The sequence below is a fragment of the Bos taurus genome, chromosome 9 (assembly GCF_002263795.3).
Source record: "Bos taurus isolate L1 Dominette 01449 registration number 42190680 breed Hereford chromosome 9, ARS-UCD2.0, whole genome shotgun sequence".
Lineage (NCBI taxonomy): Eukaryota > Metazoa > Chordata > Mammalia > Artiodactyla > Bovidae > Bos > Bos taurus.
The window spans coordinates 41,698,833-41,719,188 of NC_037336.1; the positions used below are offsets into that span (position 1 = coordinate 41,698,833).

The 20,356-nt window shown below is 35.6% G+C and overlaps 1 protein-coding gene across 1 annotated transcript in view; it reads right to left on the reverse strand.

Annotated features, from left to right (window-relative positions):
* The window catches only part of AFG1L (AFG1 like ATPase), a 196,011-nt gene that overhangs the window by 43,723 nt on the left and 131,932 nt on the right, over positions 1–20,356 (reverse strand). The window contains exons 9-10 of the mRNA NM_001192915.1: positions 5,577–5,647; positions 5,220–5,320 (exon numbers count right to left, since the gene is read on the reverse strand). Coding sequence (NP_001179844.1) covers positions 5,220–5,320; positions 5,577–5,647 — 172 coding nt within the window. The remainder of the gene's footprint in view (positions 1–5,219; positions 5,321–5,576; positions 5,648–20,356) is intronic.

Sequence of the window (20,356 nt, forward strand, 5' to 3'; positions counted from 1 at the left end):
CAAGAGTACATTAAAAGGATCAGACAATATTAAAATGGGATTGGGATTTATTCCAGTTATGCAAGGATGGTTTAACATGTACAAAGTAGTCAATTTGCACACACTAAATTAACAAAATGAAGGATATAAATCATTTAATGATCTCAAGAGATGCAGTAAAAGCATTTGGACAAAATTCAACATCCATTAATGATAAAAATTTTCAACAAAGTGGATACAGAGGTAATGTACCTCAATATAGTAAAGGTCATATATAATAAGCCCATAGCTAACATTAGACTCTATGGCAAAAAGTTAAAAAGTTTTTCCTCTCAGATCAAGAACAAGACAAAGATGCCCACTCTCAGAACTTTCACTCAACATAGTACTGCAAGTTCTAGCCAGAGCAATTAAGCAAGAAAAAGAAGTAAAAGGCATCCAAATTGAAAGGGAAGAAATAAAACTGTCACTGTTTGCGGATGACATGCCATATATCAAACACTCTAAAGACTCCACCAAAAAATTGTTAGAACTAATAAAAAGAATTCAGCAAAGTCATGGGATACAAAATCATATACAAAAATTTGTTATGTTTCTATATATTAATAACAAACTACCAGGAAGAGAAATTAAGAAAACAATCTGATTTATAATTGCCTCAAAAAGAATAAAATACTTGAAAATAAATTTAACTAAGAAGAGGAAAGACCTATTTGCTGAAAACTACAAGAGATTAATGAAAGAAATTAAAGAAGATACAAATAAATGAAAGGATAGTCCATGCTTATGGATCAGAAGAATTAATATTGTTAAAATGTCCACACTACCCAAAGCAAGCTATAGATCCAATGCAATCCCTATCTAAACTCCAATGGTATTTTTCATAAAAATAGAACAAACAATCAAAAAATTTATGTGGAACCAAAGAAGAGCCTGAATACCCAAAGAAATCTTGAGAATTTCTCTAGGCTATAGGCATCATGCTCCCCAATTTCAAACTATATTACAATGCTATAGTAACCAAAACAGTATAATATTTGTATGAAACTAAGTACATAGATTAACGGAACAGAACAGAGAACACAGAAATAAATCCATGTATATGGTCAATTAATTAATGACAAAGGAGCCAAGAACATACAATAGGGAAAGTTCAGTCTCTTCAGTAAATGTGAAAAATGGACAGCCACATGCAAAAGAATGAAACTTGATCACTATCTTACCCCATACACAAAAATTAACTCAAAATGGATTAAAAAATTGAAGATAACACCTGAAACCATAAACCTCTTAGAAGAAAACATGGGCAGTAAGCTCCTTCGGAGAAGGCAATGGCACCCCACTCCAGTACTCTTGCCTGGAAAATCCCATGGATGGAGGAGCCTGGTGGGCTACAGTCCATGGGGTCGCTAAGAGTCGGACACGACTGAGCGACTTCACTTTCACTTTTCATTTACATGCACTGGAGAAGGAAATAGCAACCCACTCCAGTATTCTTGCCTGGAGAATCCCAGGGACAGAGGAGCCTGGTGGGCTGCCATCTATGGGGTCGCACAGGGTCAGACACGACTGAAGTGACTTAGCAGCAGCAGCAGCAAACTCCTTAACCTAGGCCTTGGTGACGTTTTCTAAATCTAGCACCAAAAGCAACAAAATCAAAAATAAAGTGGGAATGCTGCTGCTGCTGCTAAGTCGTATCAGTTGTGTCCGACTCTGTGCGACCCCATAGACAGCAGCCCACCAGGCCCCACCGTCCCTGGGATTCTCCAAGCAAGAACACTGGAGTGGGTTGCCATTTCCTTCTCCAACGCATGAAAGTGAAAAGTGAAAGTGAAGTCGCTCAGTTGTGTCCGACTCTTAGCGACCCCATGGACTGCAGCCTACCAGGCTCCTCTGTACATGGGATTTTGCAGGCAGGAGTACTGGAGTGGGGTGCCATCGCCTTCTCCGAAAGTGGGAATACATCAGACTAAAGAACTTCTGCACGGTAAAGGAAACCATCAGCAAAATGAAAAGGCAACCTATTGAATGGAAGAAAATTTGCAAATCATACATCTAATAAGGGGTTAATATCCAAACTATATGAAGAACTCATCCAATAGCAAAAAAAAAAAAAAATCCAATTTTAAAATGGGCAGATGATCTAAACAGTATTTTTCCAAAGAAAATATAGATGGCCATCAGATACATGAGATGTGTAATGTCACTAATCCTCAGGAAAATACAATTCAAATCCACAGTGAGATATCACCTTATATCAGTTGGAATGGCTAGCATAAAAAAGACAAGAAATGAGTGTTGGTGAGGATGTAGAGAAAAAGGAGCCCTTGAACACTATTGGTGGGAATGTAAATTGGTGCAGATACTATGGAAAACATTATGGAGGTTCCTTGAGAAATTAAAAAGAACTACCATATGATCCAGCAATTCTACTTCTCAGTATTTATCTGAAGAAAATAAAGACAGTAACTTGAAATTATAATATGCACCACATAATCACTGCAGCATTATTTACAATAGTCTAGACATGGAAACAACCTAAGTGCCAGTCAATGAATGAAAGCAAATGTGGTATACCTACATACTGAAATATTATTCGGCCATAAAAAAGAATGAAATCTTGCCATTTGCAACAACATGGAATGACCTTGAGGGCATTATGCTAAGTGAAGTAAGTCAGAGAGAGAAAGACAAATACTGCATGATCTCACTTATATGTGGAATCTAAAAATACAAAAACAAAACAAGAAAACCAGCTTATATCTACTGACAGCAGATTGGTGGCTGCAAGGGATGGGGCTTGGGGAATGGAAGAAATGGGTGAAAGAGGTCAAAAGGTACAAACTTTCAGTTATAAAATAAATAAGTCATAGGGATATAATGTATAGCATGAGAATTATAATTAATAATATTATATTGCATATTTGAAAGTTGCTAGATCTTAAAAATTCTCATCACAAGAAAAAAATTTTTAACTATATAAGGTAATAGGTATTACCTAGACTTACTAGTGGTCATTTTCCAGTGGTCATTTTGCAGTGTATAACAGTATTGAAATCACTATGTTGTACACCGGAAACTAATATTTTAGTAGGTCAGTTATATTTCAATTAAAAAAAATATAATCCTTCCTCAAACTTGCATCACAGCTTAATACTAGCTTAATCCAACCTATCATGTCAATATTCAATGTCAGTCATCCAGTCTGATGTAGTAAGTATCCCACAATTACAATATGGATATAAAGCAAATGTATTCAAGCAAAGTCACTGACAAATGAAGATCTAGCCAACTTGAAGAAAGAAAAAACTCAACAAGGACAATGACACCACATGAACTTTAAAAGAAAGTAACTGAAACATTCATGAATTAAACAGGGCTTTCCATGTACTCAACCAAATTATGAAACATAGGATATACTATTTTATCATCCTAAAATTTTGTCAAAAAAGGTATGCCAAAAAATAAATAGTAATTTGTTCATTGTTTATTTTAGGAATTTAGTTCCTGGTTGCTATTATAATCCATATTTTTGTCAAATAAGATAAAAATAATTATTTTTATGTGTTATCTCAGTTTTTCAAGGTAATGTTCCAATCACTCTTCTTCCTCACGACCCCCATACAGTAGACTATGAAGACTTTAGTCCCTGATTAGTGACTTTTTCCTGGTACTAAGTATCCTGAAATAATGAGCACATAGAAAAAAAAGAGATAAAAACTCAGTAGTTGCTCTAAGAGACCTACCTTTGCCCTACTACCCCAAGACACAATTGATCTGTCCTTCCCTTTCCTCACTAGGTCCCCTTCTGTGGAAGTAGGGTAAGCTTCTCAGATATATAAGATTTTTCCCAAGTTTATTTCTTGGGCAAAGTAAGTAAAACTTAAATGGAAACCCTAATAAAATTATGCCTAAAGATATTAGGTTATTAGGACCTTGATCTGGAGAAGACAATGGCACCCCACTCCAGTACTCTTGCCTAGAGAATCCCATGGACGGAGGAGCCTGGTGCTGCAGTCCCTGGGGTCTCGAGTCAGACACAACGGAGCAGCTTCGCTTTCAGTTTTCACTTTCATCATTGGAGAAGGAAATGGCACCCCACTCCAGTGTTCTTGCCTGGAGAATCCCAGGGATGGCAGAGCCTGGTGGGCTGCCATCTATGGGGTCGCACAGAGTTGGACACCTTGATGAGACTGACCCAATAGAAGTATGAACAGTCCATATCACCCAGAATGACTTTCATAACCAGACACTGACATTATCAACCTGTCCGAGGATTCTAATTCATCCTAATCATTATGGGTCTTGAAGTGCTTTATTACTGTGATATCATCTGTAGATTGGATTCTTCTCTCTGGGTTGAAAATTACAAATTTAGAAGTAATGAAGTTACTAGGTTTTAAGAAAAGTAGCCATAAAATGGCTAGTAGGTATAAAAAATATTTTCTCTTCTCCCTGAAAAATAATTCCTTTTTAGTTACCTAAAAGTCAAGATAAATCAGAAAGACCAGTTGGAATGATAAATTATACATGACAACGAGGTTTTATGCTTAAAGTTATATTTAATTGACTTTGTTTTTCTTAAGATTTATAATCAACTGAATACTCATTGAGTCCTGAGAATTCCCAGAGCTTTTAAAAGAAAGAATTCATATCTATAATTAATTTGCAATCAATGTCTCTCTCATTTATATGAAACTGTGTGTGTATATATATATTTTCTCTGTTGGATATACTGTTATATAATATAGATGTCATAGTTAAAAAAATTCACTTTCCTTAACCTGACCTAAATAGGTCAGATATTATAACAATAACAGAGGATCCATGAGAACAAGGAATGGAAACTCTTTTACATCATACTTCCTGGATCATGGTAGTATTACATCATCTTCCTTTCCCCACATAGTAACCTCATATCTTTAAAAAAAAAAAAAATTTCTTATGTTTGACTTTTATACAATATCCCTAAAGCCCATTTTAGTTTTGCTTCCAGCTATAGTTGACAGCTCTCTCTGTATTTCTAATTTTGTGTTAGAGCCCTTCTAAGTGTAAAATTTTTGCCAATATCTATAAAAAGCACATGGGCATATACAGATGAGTATTTCTCTTAATGAGACTAATAAACCAGTTCTGACTCAGTAAATTGTATTTTAAAATTTGAAACAGGCACAGAGGAAAATATGAAGTATTTTAACATGTGAAAAGGCCACTGAGTCTGAACGTGTCTGGATACTCACTCTCTCACACAGCTCTTCAAATGTGCAGTCGGCAACGGTTCCACAAGCTTTATTCAGCCGCAGCTCTCTGCCTTGCACTTTTAGAATCCTTGGTCTAGTTACTATGGGAACATGAACAAAGACTCAATCTTGTCTGGATAATTACTATAAAATTCATCTCTTACAGATAGGAAATGCATAGCTTGATGAATAATAGCACATGATTCAACACATAAATTAGACAAAATGCTGATACAATGACTGCCACTTGAGCGTGGCATCAACCCATATACAGCAATGGAACTTATTAATTGGTCAGTGGAGATTGGGCATTGTGTTCTAAATGTATTCTCTTTCAAGAGAAATTAACTTACGTACAATCATTTTGTTTCTGAGCCAGCTCATCAAACAACTTATCCATGACAGCCTCCACATCAGCTTCACTTGTGCTACAGTGAAAAGAATAATAGAATATGAAATTAATAACACTTGAAGCCAACATCAAACAGCTGCCTGAGCCTGCTTAGCTTTTTGCCTATAAAAAAAAGAACAGGATGTTATGCTCTAAATACAAACATTAGATTTAGAATACACTTAAAAGCAGAGAATATTAACTCTCAGGTAGATGATTCTGCCTTATTTGCATACACTGAAAGACTTCTGTGCTTCTGGCTGTTTCCAGTAATGAGACGATACAGGCAGAGTAAATCCATTAATACTATGTGTACACAATGAGAAGAAAGGCTTCTGGCTCTCTCTTGCATGCAAAACAAGAACAAATAGACAAGGCAGTCAAGGATCCAGCAAAGTATCCTTTGAAATCTCTACTGAGAGGGTACATGTGAAATTAAATATTGAAGCTGCCTTTTAAAAAAATCAAGTCAAACCACTGACTGAGAGGATCAAACATCCAGAATTAAATTACCAGCTTCAAAATACCAACTTGATCTGCACATCAATAACTTTATCAGACTTCGAATACAAGGACAATTACAGACCACACAGTTTCTCTCAAAAATGTCCTTGTTGGAAATCCAAGAAAACTCTCTTCTTCTGTGATGCCCACCATTGCAGATACTATGAAGTTAGTCTCCTCAAAGAATCCTTTGTATTCTAATTAGAAACCACCATATGGTTTAGGAAACCCACATATACAAATGTGATAATACTATGGCCTTTTTTCTTCTCACTTTTTTTTTTAAAGAAGGGTTGATAAATTAACAGTCAATAAACTAAAATAACTGGCAGAAGAAATAAATGTTGTTAAAAAAACTTCAAGTGAAAATATAAGTTTACTTCGACTCTATGTACAAACTTACACAGGATGACCTGCCAATATGCTTAATTTTGACACACAAATCACTCTTATCTAGGTGTGGAAGCAATTAAACTCAGTTCTGGAATCTGTCTTAAAGTCTTATTGAAAACTCATAAATTATTTTTTCTTTACATTAAGCTTAAACTAAACCAAAATAATTTCTTCCTTGAGATAATTGTCAGGTGGCAGGCATTTAACACACAAGCACCTAATTCTTCAAATGTTCTACAGGAAATGTCTTTAGAATGCCACAAAGCACGCAGTCACTATGAAGAGTTTGGAACTGTCACATTTCAAGTAGTAACCACTCCACCTCAAGGATCTTTAAAACATCATTTGCAATGGTTAGCTTTGCAGGGGAATGCTGTTTGACTTATATAAAGCCTTGTATGATAATTGAATAGAGCTGTATCAAGGTAATAAAATGACACTACAGAGTGATTATAGAGAGAATAAATAATTTTGAAGGTACAAAGAAATCCTACAAATCAACATAAATGTCAGTGCCCACACCAAGAACCTGTATGTTTAGATGGCTTTGCCAACATCGTTCACAGGGATTCATTTGGAATCATCTCCACTTTGCAATAGTGGTGTATACACACACAACTGATGGAGAAGGGAGATATTTCTAAAAGGATATATAAAGAAGAGAGCAATGTTGACAACCCTGGACATCTGCTGGCTTTCAGTAAGTTACCCTGTCCTTATGTTAGGCATGTTACCCAATAAAGAGGGAAAAATGAATTTGGAAAAATAACCAAAATAGAAGACAGTTATGTTTCTAAAAGCATATCTGGTAAATAATTTCTTATAAACTTCCTCAGTGGTAATTTTTTTTATTCTGTGCTCAAATATACTATAATATTAAAATATGGCTCACTAGACTTTAGTTAGGCCACATCTGTGAAATATATTATAAGTGATTTCATTTATAGTGAAATTATATGTGAAATGATAAAATTATTTTTATTATAACAGCATTGTATTATATAAGATTTCTTGTATATACAAGAAATCCATTGTATTATAAAAGATTGCTCAGAAGTTACAACACCTAAAATAAAAATTTTTATTGTTATAAATTAGTCTAAAAATAATATTCATAAAAGCAATTTATGTAAGCTCACAACTGAACATACTGTTATCCACCTAAGGCCAACTTGCACTTGACCTCGGGGAGTAAGTTCTATTGACTTTCTGGATGATAGAAACCTTATCTTCGTATTGTTTAACAGCAGGATGAGCTAGTGTGTGGTTTTGGTTTTATCAGATGTTATCTATACTAATATAAAATAAACATGTAATGAAAGAAATCATTATCAGAAATGAATATATTCATAATTCCTTAACAATAACTTACAAGAAAACACTAGTCTCACATTCCATTCAGACTTCAGATTTCCTTACTTAAGAGGATGCATCAGTCAGAACTCATCAATTTTTTTAAGAATAAAAAATTAGACAAGTAACAAGAAAAATTAAAGTTACCTGTCTCTACCAGCCTAAAAGTTTTACTTAACATTCATGTTCATATATATCTGGTTTAAACATCTTGAGTATGTTTTGTAATTCTAGTAAATTTGGATGATTCTGAACATTTTCAACGTGTCACACATGGAATAAAAAAAGCTATCATTTGTTGAACAGCTATTATGCAGCAGTAAGTTTACCTATCCCATCCCCACTTGCCATGCAGTATGTATTATTATCACATATTTATTAAAGAGAAAAACAAAACTCAGAGAAATAGGTCATTTTATCTAAGATCCGAATACATAAAATTTTAAATTTTTTGTATAATGGAAAGTATTATAAATAAAATATATAGGCACATTAAACTGGGAAACACAGTGGCAATATTTATGGCATATATTTAATATTTTCAATATATTAAAAGCTCTAACATATGAAAAATTGAATACTCCAATAGGAAAACTGTCAAAGGACCTGAACAGGCAAATGGCATTAAAAAAAATAGGTCAGTGGGCAAAACACATATGTGAAGTGGTTCATTCTTACTAGTGATAAAAATGCAATGTAAAATCATGACAGACCATTCCTTTATACAAACTGGCAGAGATAAGGAAAAAGATAAAATAGCTGGAACAAGCATAGGTAAGGGGAAAAAGAACCTTCTCATGTACCACAGAATGTAAAATTGGTACAAGAGTTCAAGGCAACCAGATAATATGTAATAAAAGCATTAAAAACATGCATACCGTATCACCCCGCTATTCCACTCATAGGAATCTCATGTGTAAATAGTTAACGGTTAATGACTGTAAGGATGTTCACTGTGACACTGCTAGCATCAAAAAAAGTATAAAAGAGGGCTTCCCCGGTGGTATAGTGGCTAACAGTCCACCCACCAACACAGCGGACACGAGCTGGATCCTTGGTCCAGAAAGATTCCACATGCCGGGGAGCAACTAAGCCCACGCAACACAACTGCTGAGCCTGCGCTCTAGAGCCAGGAGCCGAAACTACTGAACCCACGTGCTGCAACTACAGAAGCCCGTGAGCCCAGAGCCTGTGCTCCACAACAAGAGAAGCCATCGAAGGGAGGAGCCTGAGCACCGCAACAAATAGCAGCCTCCACTCATCACACTAAAGAAAGCCCACACACAGTAAGGGAGACCTAGCCCAGCCAAAACTAAATACATAAATTCTTTTTAAAGTGCAAAGAACCTAAATGTCCAACAATGGGGAATTTGAAGCACATTTGGATCCACTTATACAATAGGTCATTATATGCAATTTTCCCCTCTTGTCCTGGAATTGTAATTAAGGCTCAAAGTTGATTGGGTAGAAGTGCTAAGTACCGCCAAATTGCTAGAAAGAACCACCAATAAGCCACCAATAACCGGATTCAGGCTCTTGCCCCTGTGGTTTAATCATGAGAATAACCAGCCCTATGCACCTCTACCACCCCTCTATTCCCCACACCATAGTGTCTTTAGAAGGAGGGTAAAGAAGATCAGGAATCGATGGCTTTTGTGTCTCGTTTTTGTGATAAGAGCCTTTTCCCTCCCTTCCCTTTAGGAGAGAAGAGGGTGATTTACCCCCCTCAAAACAAGTGATGAGGGAAAGTGGGATTCTAAGAATATCCTGAGGAAATATAAGGGAGGACTGGAAGAAGGAAAGACGTGTTGCTTTCGATGAGCAGGACCTTAGTAGACTAAGAAATCAGAAGGTAGGAGGTGAGCCGAGATGAAGCAGTTCATTTCTCACAACAGCCTCCCCTACTCTACCCCCCGGCCACCACCACCACCACCACCAAAGGTTTGGCACTACTAGATACACTCAAAGATACAGGTGAGGGTCAGGCTAGAAACAAGAGCATTGCCTGAAAATAACACCAAGGCAGTTCCTTAGATTCCCTCTTTTCATCTGGACAGCCAGACTCCTGTAACACCTCCACTCCAGCTGAAACCGGTACATTTACTGTCTGGGACAGTTTTAACACTGAGAAAGGTTGAAAGTCACTAAACTGCAATTCTTCAAAGTAAACAACGAAACCAACAGTCCTTACCTCTTCAGCATCCAGAACCCTACCAGTCCAGGAAGCGTCCATCCCAAGAAGTAGACAGAAAGACTGGAGACAACTTTCTGGAGGAAACTGAATAGCCAAAAAAATAAAGACCTGCTGATACTGACATCTGGGGGTTCTTCAATGGAAAACCTGACCTGCTACCTTATTATCCTCTAGTTAGGTCCACCAATCAATAAAACCCCATCTATGTACACAAACTCCTAATCAGCTTCATTTTTAAGGTGAACAGACAACAAAAGCATTTCTAGGCATTTAAGGAAATCCTGTAGGATAAAAGATAAACATCACATAAAGAAATAGAGAAAAGGATCTTGGAGGAAGAGAAGAAAAAAATACAGAGACCAAAAGGGGAAAGTTATACTCTATTATGCCTTTCATATAGGCACATTGTACTGCATAAATGCTATAAACCAAAAGGACAATTAGGGCCTAAGAAAGAGCTCTGAATAATGAATGCTAAATAAGAAGTTTAGGGAAATGGTCACCTGAAACTACCAGAACATTGTTTGTTAATTGGCTATATCCCAGTACAAAATAAAAAGCTAAAAAAAAGAGAAATTTAAGGGAAAAGGTTGAAGTAATCTTTCAGAAAATATAGCAGAAATAGAAAAAAAGATGGAAAATAAAATAGAAAATTAAAAAATTAGAAGATAAATCCAGAAGGTTCAATATCTAACTGGGAGTCATTCTAAAGTCTGGGGTCTTAGGGGGAATGAAGAACCAAATTATCAAAGAAAAAGAAAATTAAATTTTCTAGAACTGAAGGACATGATTTTCTAAATTGAAAGAATCCAATGAATACCAAGCACAAAGAAGGGGAGGAAAAAAACATTCTAAGGCACTTTATCATCAAGTTTCAGGAAAGTAGGAATAAATAAAAAGTATCCTAAAGAATTTCAAAGGAAAAACAGGTCAAACATAAAAGATCAAGAAACTTGCATATCAAACTTCACAACAGCAATAATGGAAATGTGAAGATAATGGTATAGTGCCTAGAAGTTTTGAAGGGAATATTCAAATTATGTCAAATTATTCATGCCCAAATTACTAATCAAATCAAATAAGGACATTTTTGGACAGATGAGCCCTCAAAAATATATATTTCCCATGCAGTCTTCTCAGGAAGATAGTGGAAGGTGCTCTATCAGAACAGAAAGAAGAGTTACACCGCTTGGAGGATGAAGCTCTGCCCTAGCTGACTCTCCTGATGATGACGGCTGTAAACTCTGCACAAGGTACAAGAACAGGTAACCTGAAGGCACTGGAAAGTGAACAGAGCAGGTAGGTTCTAGAAGAAGCCCACCCTTGGGAGAAGGGGGAAATGGCATGCTACTCATTTTTATAGCTTTCAGACTAAAGACAATAAAATCAGTACTGCTCAAGGCAACTAAAATCCCAATAGAAAACCTACAGTTCTTAAAGCATGAAGAACCAGAGGAGAGTAGCAGGTAATCACAGAGATGGAAAATCAGGGGGAATTTCAGAAAAAGTGTTTCTAAATTGCCAAAAGATATCAATCTGGAAAATTTCTGAAATCTGTATTTATCACAATACTTCATGTGTCCTCAAATAATGAGTGTCCATAATAACAAACAATGAATCATTTTTTATTATAGGGTTATACTAAAAGTTTCAGCAGTTTTCAATCCAAAAAACTTCATAATAATAATAAATTCATGGCTTATCACTAGTATGAGTCAATATACTATGACAAGATTATGTATTTCAATAGTATGAAAATGATCTTTACCTGATACAGACTTATGATAGTAGAAAACATTAGAAGGAAATATTAACACAAAATAAATACTAAACAAAATTATTTTAAAATTTAAATACATCAGAAATTTAATATGTGAAAGTCATCATTTTTTAAAGTTTTTACGTTTATTATTTTTAAAGGCTTTTTAAATCCCTCTGTCCATGGGATTTTCCAGGCAAGAGTACTGGAGTGGGGTGCCATTGCCTTCTCCAAAAACACATAGTATTAATTACTAAATCTGATAGTCCTGACCTTTTCTGGTTAATAAATATATTCCAGACATAGGAAAATGTCTTTCATTTTGTACCGATATTGATCAAATCAATGACAGTGTGTCCTGAAACATTTTCAACTTGGGTATTAGGATACATACTGCTTCATATAAATTCATTTCCTTTAATAGCAAGTGTCTGGTTTTGTTTACTCAATATTATGTGAGATTCATCCTTATCGATGTATGTAGTAGTTTTTTTTTTCTGTACGGTGATATTCTATTGCATTAAAACACCACAATTTATTATTCTACTGTTGATGAGTGTATTAGTCTGCTAGGGCTGCCACAAAAGAATACCACAGACTGGTGGCATAAACAACAGAAATATATTTTATCACAGTTCTGGAGGATGGAAGTCTTAAGATCAAATTGTGGTCAGGTTTCATTTCTTCTGAAGTTCATCTTGGCTTGCACATGGCCATCTCATCGCTATGTCCTCACGTGGTCTTTCCTCTGGTGTCTCTTCCTCTTCTTATAGAGACAGCAGTCCTATGAGATGAGGGTTCCACCCATATGACCTCATGTAAGTAATTACCTCCTTAAAGGCCCTACCCCCAAATACAGTTCCATTTGGGTTAGGACTCCAACTATGAATTTTGGAGGAACACAATTCAGTTCCTAACAATGAGCATTTGTGTAATTTATAGCTTGGGGCTACTATGAATAGTACTACTGTGAACATTCTAGTATGAGCCTTTTGGTAAACTTCTTATACATGTTTGCTGGAGTAGAATTGCTATCCATAGGCTAAATCTGCATTCAGCTTCGTAGATACTACCAGTATCTACTGCAGATACTGCAGCTTTCCAAAGGAGTTGAAGCAATTTATTCCCACACTTACAGTGCACAAAAAGTTCTACTTGTTCCATATCTTTGCCAACACTTGGTGTTCTCCTTATATTCCATTTTAGTGGTTATAGTAGACATATGATAAATAATTTTAATCTAAGTTGCCTCAAATTATTTTTAGAAAGGAAATAAAAATACAAATATGATTTAATCAGTGCAATAGTTAGCATTTTCTTGGTAAAATGTCATTATGATATACATGAAAATTTTCAAATCTATTCTTAAAACACCTAAGATCGCTTGACTTTTTTTAAGTAGTAAATTTCAAGAATGTAACTTTATTATAAAAATTTCAACCAGAGAAAATGTCTTTAACTTCCAAAAGGGGGGTGGGGGTAAATGCACTTATAATGGAGAAAAACAAGAGTAACAGCAGTGATTCTGCAACTCCAGGACCCTCTTGTCAGTTTTCCAGTGAAACTATTTCAAAAGACAGCAGCATTATCTTACACTAAAAATCTATTCTCAGAAATACAATCATGTCTGTAAAGTTCCAAAAAAGATTAAGGGTCAGCTAGCTTCAAAACAAAACAAAACTAGTGTTTAGAACATACAATATAAGGTTGCCAACAGGTATATTCAGAAAACAAATATACAAAAACCACACAAGGATATAGACTATATGAAATACAAATAGTGATTAAAATTACTCTCAAATTACAAACATACTTGAAAGTATTCCAGCCTAACCAGTAAAAATGAGGAGGGATGAAGCCTGGTAGTCAAAAGCAGTTGCATGGAAAAGCTACAGCGTAAAGATGCCACTAAATTAAACATAATTTTTTTCACTGTAAAAGGGGAGCTAAATTCAGAATTTTCTTCTGGGGCTATAAGAATATCATGTCACATGGATGGAAGAATGTGTTCTGTTCAGCTTTGTGTAGTTCAATTTTAACCACAGAGGCATATCTTAAAGAAGAGTGACTTGAGTAGCATCAAAATGATCAGCAGAAAATACAGGAATTAAGTTCAGATGCTCTGAATCATATTCCCTTTTCTCTCATAAGGGAAGACAGGACCATAAGCTCCTACAAGTGAGTAGGGATAAAGAATTTAAGGGACTTCTAATTCTGGATAACTGCCCCATCAGAGGGATGCCTCGGTAGAGTAGATGAGATGCAAAACAGAAAATCTGCTCACAGATAATCAAAAGGTGACTATGGTCAGAGAATTAAGTCATATTTGAAGAAGCAGAGTCACTCTTTTCCAATGTTCTTTCTTGACAGGGGTCGGAGTATGAGGGACCCAAGCAGAGCACAGACTTTTTCCTCTGTTCTAAATGCTCTGGGTAAAATCCACCCATTTCACTGCTTCTGTCACTTTTATGCTAGACTCAGAAACTGCAGTAGAGTTTTCTGTCAAGTAAAAACTACTGTGTCTTTAAGTCAGAAAAGCCCTGGAATCGACCACTATTTCATTGCCAGGAAATTTGGCATCAACAACTATAGGAATCCTGGATTAAAAGCCTGACTGCTTCAAAAGTATAAGAATTGTGATTTATTTTTCCACAATAAATTAGTAAACAGAGAGGAAAGTAATCAGTTATCTCAATTTTGAGAAAATTTCTATGGCTAAAATCAGGCATTTGACATAAAACTTACACTCAAGAAATAGAGTATGTCAAAAGAGACTTTATTGTTGCTGAATTGTTTGAAATTCTCAACAAAAATTCCAAAACAAGGGGAGGTTTCTAGAAGAGGGTCACACATGAATTTAAATGGAAATTAATTTCTTCAAGAACCTCCTACTTCATTAGGATTGACTCAGAGGAACAGAATGCTACCCACACTTTGCCCCTTTATCCCCCTTTAAAAATCAACAGCTTGTTAAGGTATCAACAAGTAGAATAGAGTTGGCTTTCCTTGGTGCCTCTCTCTTCATGTTCTCTATTCCAGAGAGCCAAAGTTGATTCAACGAGGGAGAAATTTCCCCTTCCTCTTAGAGTTCTTGTGCCAAACTTCCCTGGCAGTGAGCCTTCTCACTCTACTGATTCCTTGTGCATTCACGCTGTACAGCTCTTTGTGCTCATACCAAACATAATCTGGGGCTGGAGGCAGGTCTAAGATTAAGTTGGTTTATACTCGCCTTAATATAAAACAGACTTGGTTGCATTTCAAATCCTGTAGGTTTGTTTTACATAACAGAATCAGTTGTTAGGATGGATTTTTGTCCTAGTATTTATCGTCTTCTCAATCACTCAAAGACTTAATTGATTGTGCAGAGATCCATTTCAGTCTCTAAATTTCCCACCCTTCTCAATCACCTGGAGAGTAACTTAACTGGTTCCATTAATCTTGACCTATGTATAATGCAAGCAAGCAGGATCTGGTGCCTTTAACTCTCAAATTCCAGACCTTCAACCCTCCTTCTCAGTCCCACTCTCCATATAAAATTTCTACTAAATCTATATATTACATTGCCCACAAATAAATCAATGGTGTAACATGTAAAACTGCAACTTGGTAGATCCAAACATAATTATTTTTCTTAAAATTTCAGAAAGGCTAAAAGAATTGAACATTTTAAACAACAACAATAAAAACAAAAAGGAAGCTGGAGAATAAGAATCTCTAACTCCTGTTTAAGTGAAGAAGATAGTCACATCCACCTCAGAAAAAGAGGCCAGGGAATTTTAGTAGGTTAAAAAAAAAAGGTACACAGCAAAATTAACTAAACACATAGGACTTTTGCCAGATCAGCTTGACCTAAGTTGAAGATTTTTACTTATAAATGTGATATATTTGAAGATGAAATAACAAGAATGCTAAGGAAAGTTAGCAACTTTCCTCTGTACTTTTATATGTGTAAGTATATATATTATCTACACATGTACATATTGTATACATAGCCTATTTATACTTTACTAGATGAGTACAGTCATACAACTGAACATTTTTGTCAATATGTTTAGCTGGAAATGGTGAGCCAGCTCCATTCTGGTCCTGTCTAGCATGCTCACAAACAAACACTGTAATATGCTGTTAAATTACAGTTCAATAAATGGATAGATGATAAAAGGTATGCTGAGCTGACTAATGGAAACTGATACTGAAATATATAGAAGATGGACTTCTTTTGCTGCTGTTTCAAATATTTCAAATATTCAAATTTCAAATCCTTGACATTTTAATTCAGGAGTCCTTAAGTGAATATAAAATTAATTAATAAATTTTAACACACATATAAATTACACCAAATAAGACAATTTTGTGATTTTTGAAAGACATAATAAACGGCCTACCTGACTATAGTACATAAAGTAGAAAATTGTTACTGTTATATTTTACTAGTATACAGTTGTAAAGATTGGGGCAGGAGGAGAAGGGGATGACAGATTGAGGGCAGGAGGAGAAGGGGACGACAGAGGATGAGATGGTTGGATGGCATCACCAACTCAAGGGACATGAGTTTGGGTAGACTCCGGGAGTTGATGATGGACAGGGAGGCCTGGCATGCAGCAGTCCATGGGGTCTCAAAGAGTTGGACATGACTGAGCAACTGAACTGATACAGTTGTAAGCTTGGAGTGTCACACAGAGTTACTCATAGATAAAATATCAATAGGAGTTCTTATGACAACGATACTACTGTGTAAACTACTTCTGAGAATCAATTATCTTTTCCCTACAGGTGGCCTTAGAGTAAAGATTCATTACCATTACTGATATTTTAATTATCAAAACATATAGCAACATACAATACTTCATCTTGAATTTGAGACATTTCAGTTTGAATGAAACATTATATTTTATATGTTTCATACAGATAAAAGTTCTTCACTAAAAAAATGACCCAAAATATAATGGAAAAATTATTAAAAGGATGAAAATGTTACACTAAAAACATGTACTTAATGTAAGAGAAATAAGTAAAGGAAGAACAGAGAAACAAAAAGTCATGAAACGTACAGAAAATGAAAAGTAAAAGCTGACGTAAATCCAATTATATCAGTAATAACATAATGTGTGAATGAATTAAACAATTTAATCAAAAGGCAAAGATTGGTGGACTGGATAAAAAGGTGAGTTACAACTATATGCTGTCTATAGAAGATATGCTTTACATTTAAAGATACAAATAAGTTGAAAATAAAAGAATGAAAAAAAGATATATCATGAAAAAAGCAACCACTATTAATATCAGACAAAACAGACTTTAAAACAACAAAAATGTGATGAGAAACTAAAAGGAACATTTTATAATGATAAAACTATCAACCTATCAGGATGATATAACAATTATAAATATGTATGTGCCTAGAAACAAAGCCCTCAAAATTCATGAAGCAAAAACTGACATAACTGAAAGGAGAAATAGACAATGCAACAGTAATAGTTTGGAGACTTCAATATCCAACTTTCAATAGTTGATAGAACTAGAGGGAAGATCAACAAGAAATAATAAGACTTGAATACACTATACACAAATTAGACTAATATACAAAACACTTCACTCAATAACCAAGAAATATACATTTTTCTCAAATGCACATGAAACATTCTCAAAGAAAGATCATATCCTATGCCATAAAACAATTTTTCAATTAAAGGGAATTGAAATTATGCAGAGTATTCTCTAGTCACAGTACAGTGAAATTAGAAATTGGTAACAAAGACGTATTTGGAAAATTCACAAATGTGTGGAAATAAAACAGCACACTCCTAAGTAACCAATGGGTCAAAAAAAGAAATGAAAAAGAAAATTAGAAAATACTTTGAAAGAAAGCAAATGAAGACATAATATACCAAACTTATGAGATGCAGCAGAAGTAGTGCTTATGGGTAAATTTATAGCTATAAATGCCAACATAAAAAAGAAGAAAAATCTCAAACTAATAATCTAACTTTCTACTATAAGACTCTTAGAAAATTAATCTAAAACAAGTAGAAATAATAAAGATTAGAGTGGAAATTAATGAAGTGAAGAATATAAAAATAATAGAGCAAATAATAAAACCAAAAGTTAATTCTTTGCAAAGGTGAATAAAATGGACAAACTTCTAGCTAAGGAAAAGACTGAAAACTAAAATTACTAACATCAGGGATGAAAGAGACAACATTACTACCAACCTTATAGAAATAAAAAAGAATTATAAGGGAATAATATTAACAACTGTACCAACGAAATAGGTAACTTCGATAAATGGTAAAATTCCTAGAAAGACACATATCACTGAAGCTGACTCAAGAAAAAGACAAAATCTAAATAGAAAAGGAGGGAATTCTTCAAAACTCTTTCTATGAGGCCAGTATTACCTTGACAGCAAAATCAGACAAAGACATCAGTTCAGTTCAGTTGCTCAGTCGTGTCTGACTCTTTGTGACCCCATGAACCGCAGCACGCCAGGCCTTCCTGTCTCCATCACCAACTACTGGAGTCCACCCAAACCCATGTCCATTGAGTCAGTGATGCCATCCAACCATCTCATCCTCTATCATCCCCTTCTCCTACTGCCTTCAATCTTTCCCAGCATCAGGGTCTTTTCCAATGAGTCAGCTCTTCACATCAGGTGACCGAAGTATTGGAGTTTCAGCTTCAACATCAGTCCTTGCAATGAACACTCAGGACTGGTCTCCTTTAGGATGGACTGGTTGGATCTCCCTGCAGCCCAGGGGACTCTCAAGAGTCTTCTCCAACGCCATAGTTCAGAAGCATCAATTCTTCGGCACTCAGCTTTCTTTATAGTCCAACTCTCACATTCATACGTGACCACTGGAAAAACCATAGCCTTGACTAGACGAACCTTTGTTGACAAAGTAATGTCTCTGCTTTTTAATATGCTGTCTAGGTGGGTCATAACTTTCCTTCCAAGGAGTAAGCATCTTTTAATTTCATGGCTGCAGTCACCATCTGCAGTGATTTTGGAGCCCAGAAAAATAAAGTCAGCCACTGTTTCCACTGTTTCCCCATCTATTTGCCATGAAGTGATGGGACCGGATGCCATGATCTTAGCTTTCTGAATGTTGAGCTTTAAGCCAACTTTTTCACTCTCCTCTTTCACCTTCATCAAGAGGCTTTTTAGTTCCTCTTCACTTTCTGCCATAAGGGTGGTGTCATCTGCATATCTGAGGTTATTGATATTTCTCCTGGCAATCTTGATTCCAGCTTGTGCTTCTTCCAGCCCAGCATTTCTCATGATGTACTCTGCATATAAGTTAAATAAGCAGGGTGACAATATACAGCCTTGACGTACTCCTTTTCCTATTTGGAACCAGTCTGTTGTTCCATATTCAGTTCTAACTGTTGCTTCCTGACCGCCATACAGGTTTCTCAAGAGGCAGATCAGGTGGTCTGGTATTCCCATCTCTTGAAAAATTTTCCACAGTTTATTGTAATCCACATAGTCAAAGGCTTTGGCATAGTCAATAAAGCAGAAATAGATGTTTTTCTGGAACTCACTTGCTTTTTCCATGATCCAGCGGTTGTTGGCAATTTGATCTCTCATTCCTCTGCTTTTTCTAAAACCAGCTTGAACATCTGGAAGTTCACGGTTCACGTATTGCTGAAGCCTGGCTTGGAGAATTTTGAGCATTTCTTTAGTAGCATGTGAGATGAGTGCAATTGTGCGGTAGTTTGAGCATTCTTTGGCATTGCCTTTCTTTGGGATTAGAATGAAAACTGACCTTTTCCAGTCCTGTGGCCACTGCTGAGTTTTTCAAATTTGCTGGCATATTGAGTGCAGTACTTTCACAGCATCATCTTTCAGGATTTGAAAGAGCTCAACTGGAATTCCATCACCTCCACTAGCTTTGTTCGTAGTGATGCTTTCTAAGGCCCACTTGACTTCACATTCCAGGATGTCTGGATCTAGGTGAGTGACTACACCATTGTGATTATCTGGGTCATGAAGATCTTTTTTGTATAGATCTTCTGTGTGTTCTTGCTCCCTCTTCTTAATATCTTCTGCTTCTGTTAGGTCCCTACTGTTTCTGTCCTTTATTGTGCCCATTTTGCATGAAATGTTCCCTTGGTATCTCTAATTTTCTTAAAGAGATCTCTAGTCTTTCCCATTCTGTTTTTTTCCTCTATTTCTTTGCATTGATCGCTGAGGAAGGCTTTCTTATCTCTTCTTGCTATTCTTTGGAACTCTGCATTCAAATGGGTATATTTTTCTTTTTCTCCTTTGCTTTTCACTTCCCTTCTTTTCACAGCTATTTGCAAGGCCTCCTCAGATAGCCAATTTGCTTTTTTGCATTTCTTTTTCTTTGGGATGGTCTTGATTCCTGTCTCCTGTATAATGTCACGAATCTCCATCCATCGTCAAAGATATCACCAAAACAGAAAACTACTGACCAATACATCTCATGAATATAAACACAAAAATTCTCAACAAAATACTAGCAAACTAAACCAGCAATATATATAAAGGATTATACACCATGACTGGGGCTTCACTGGTG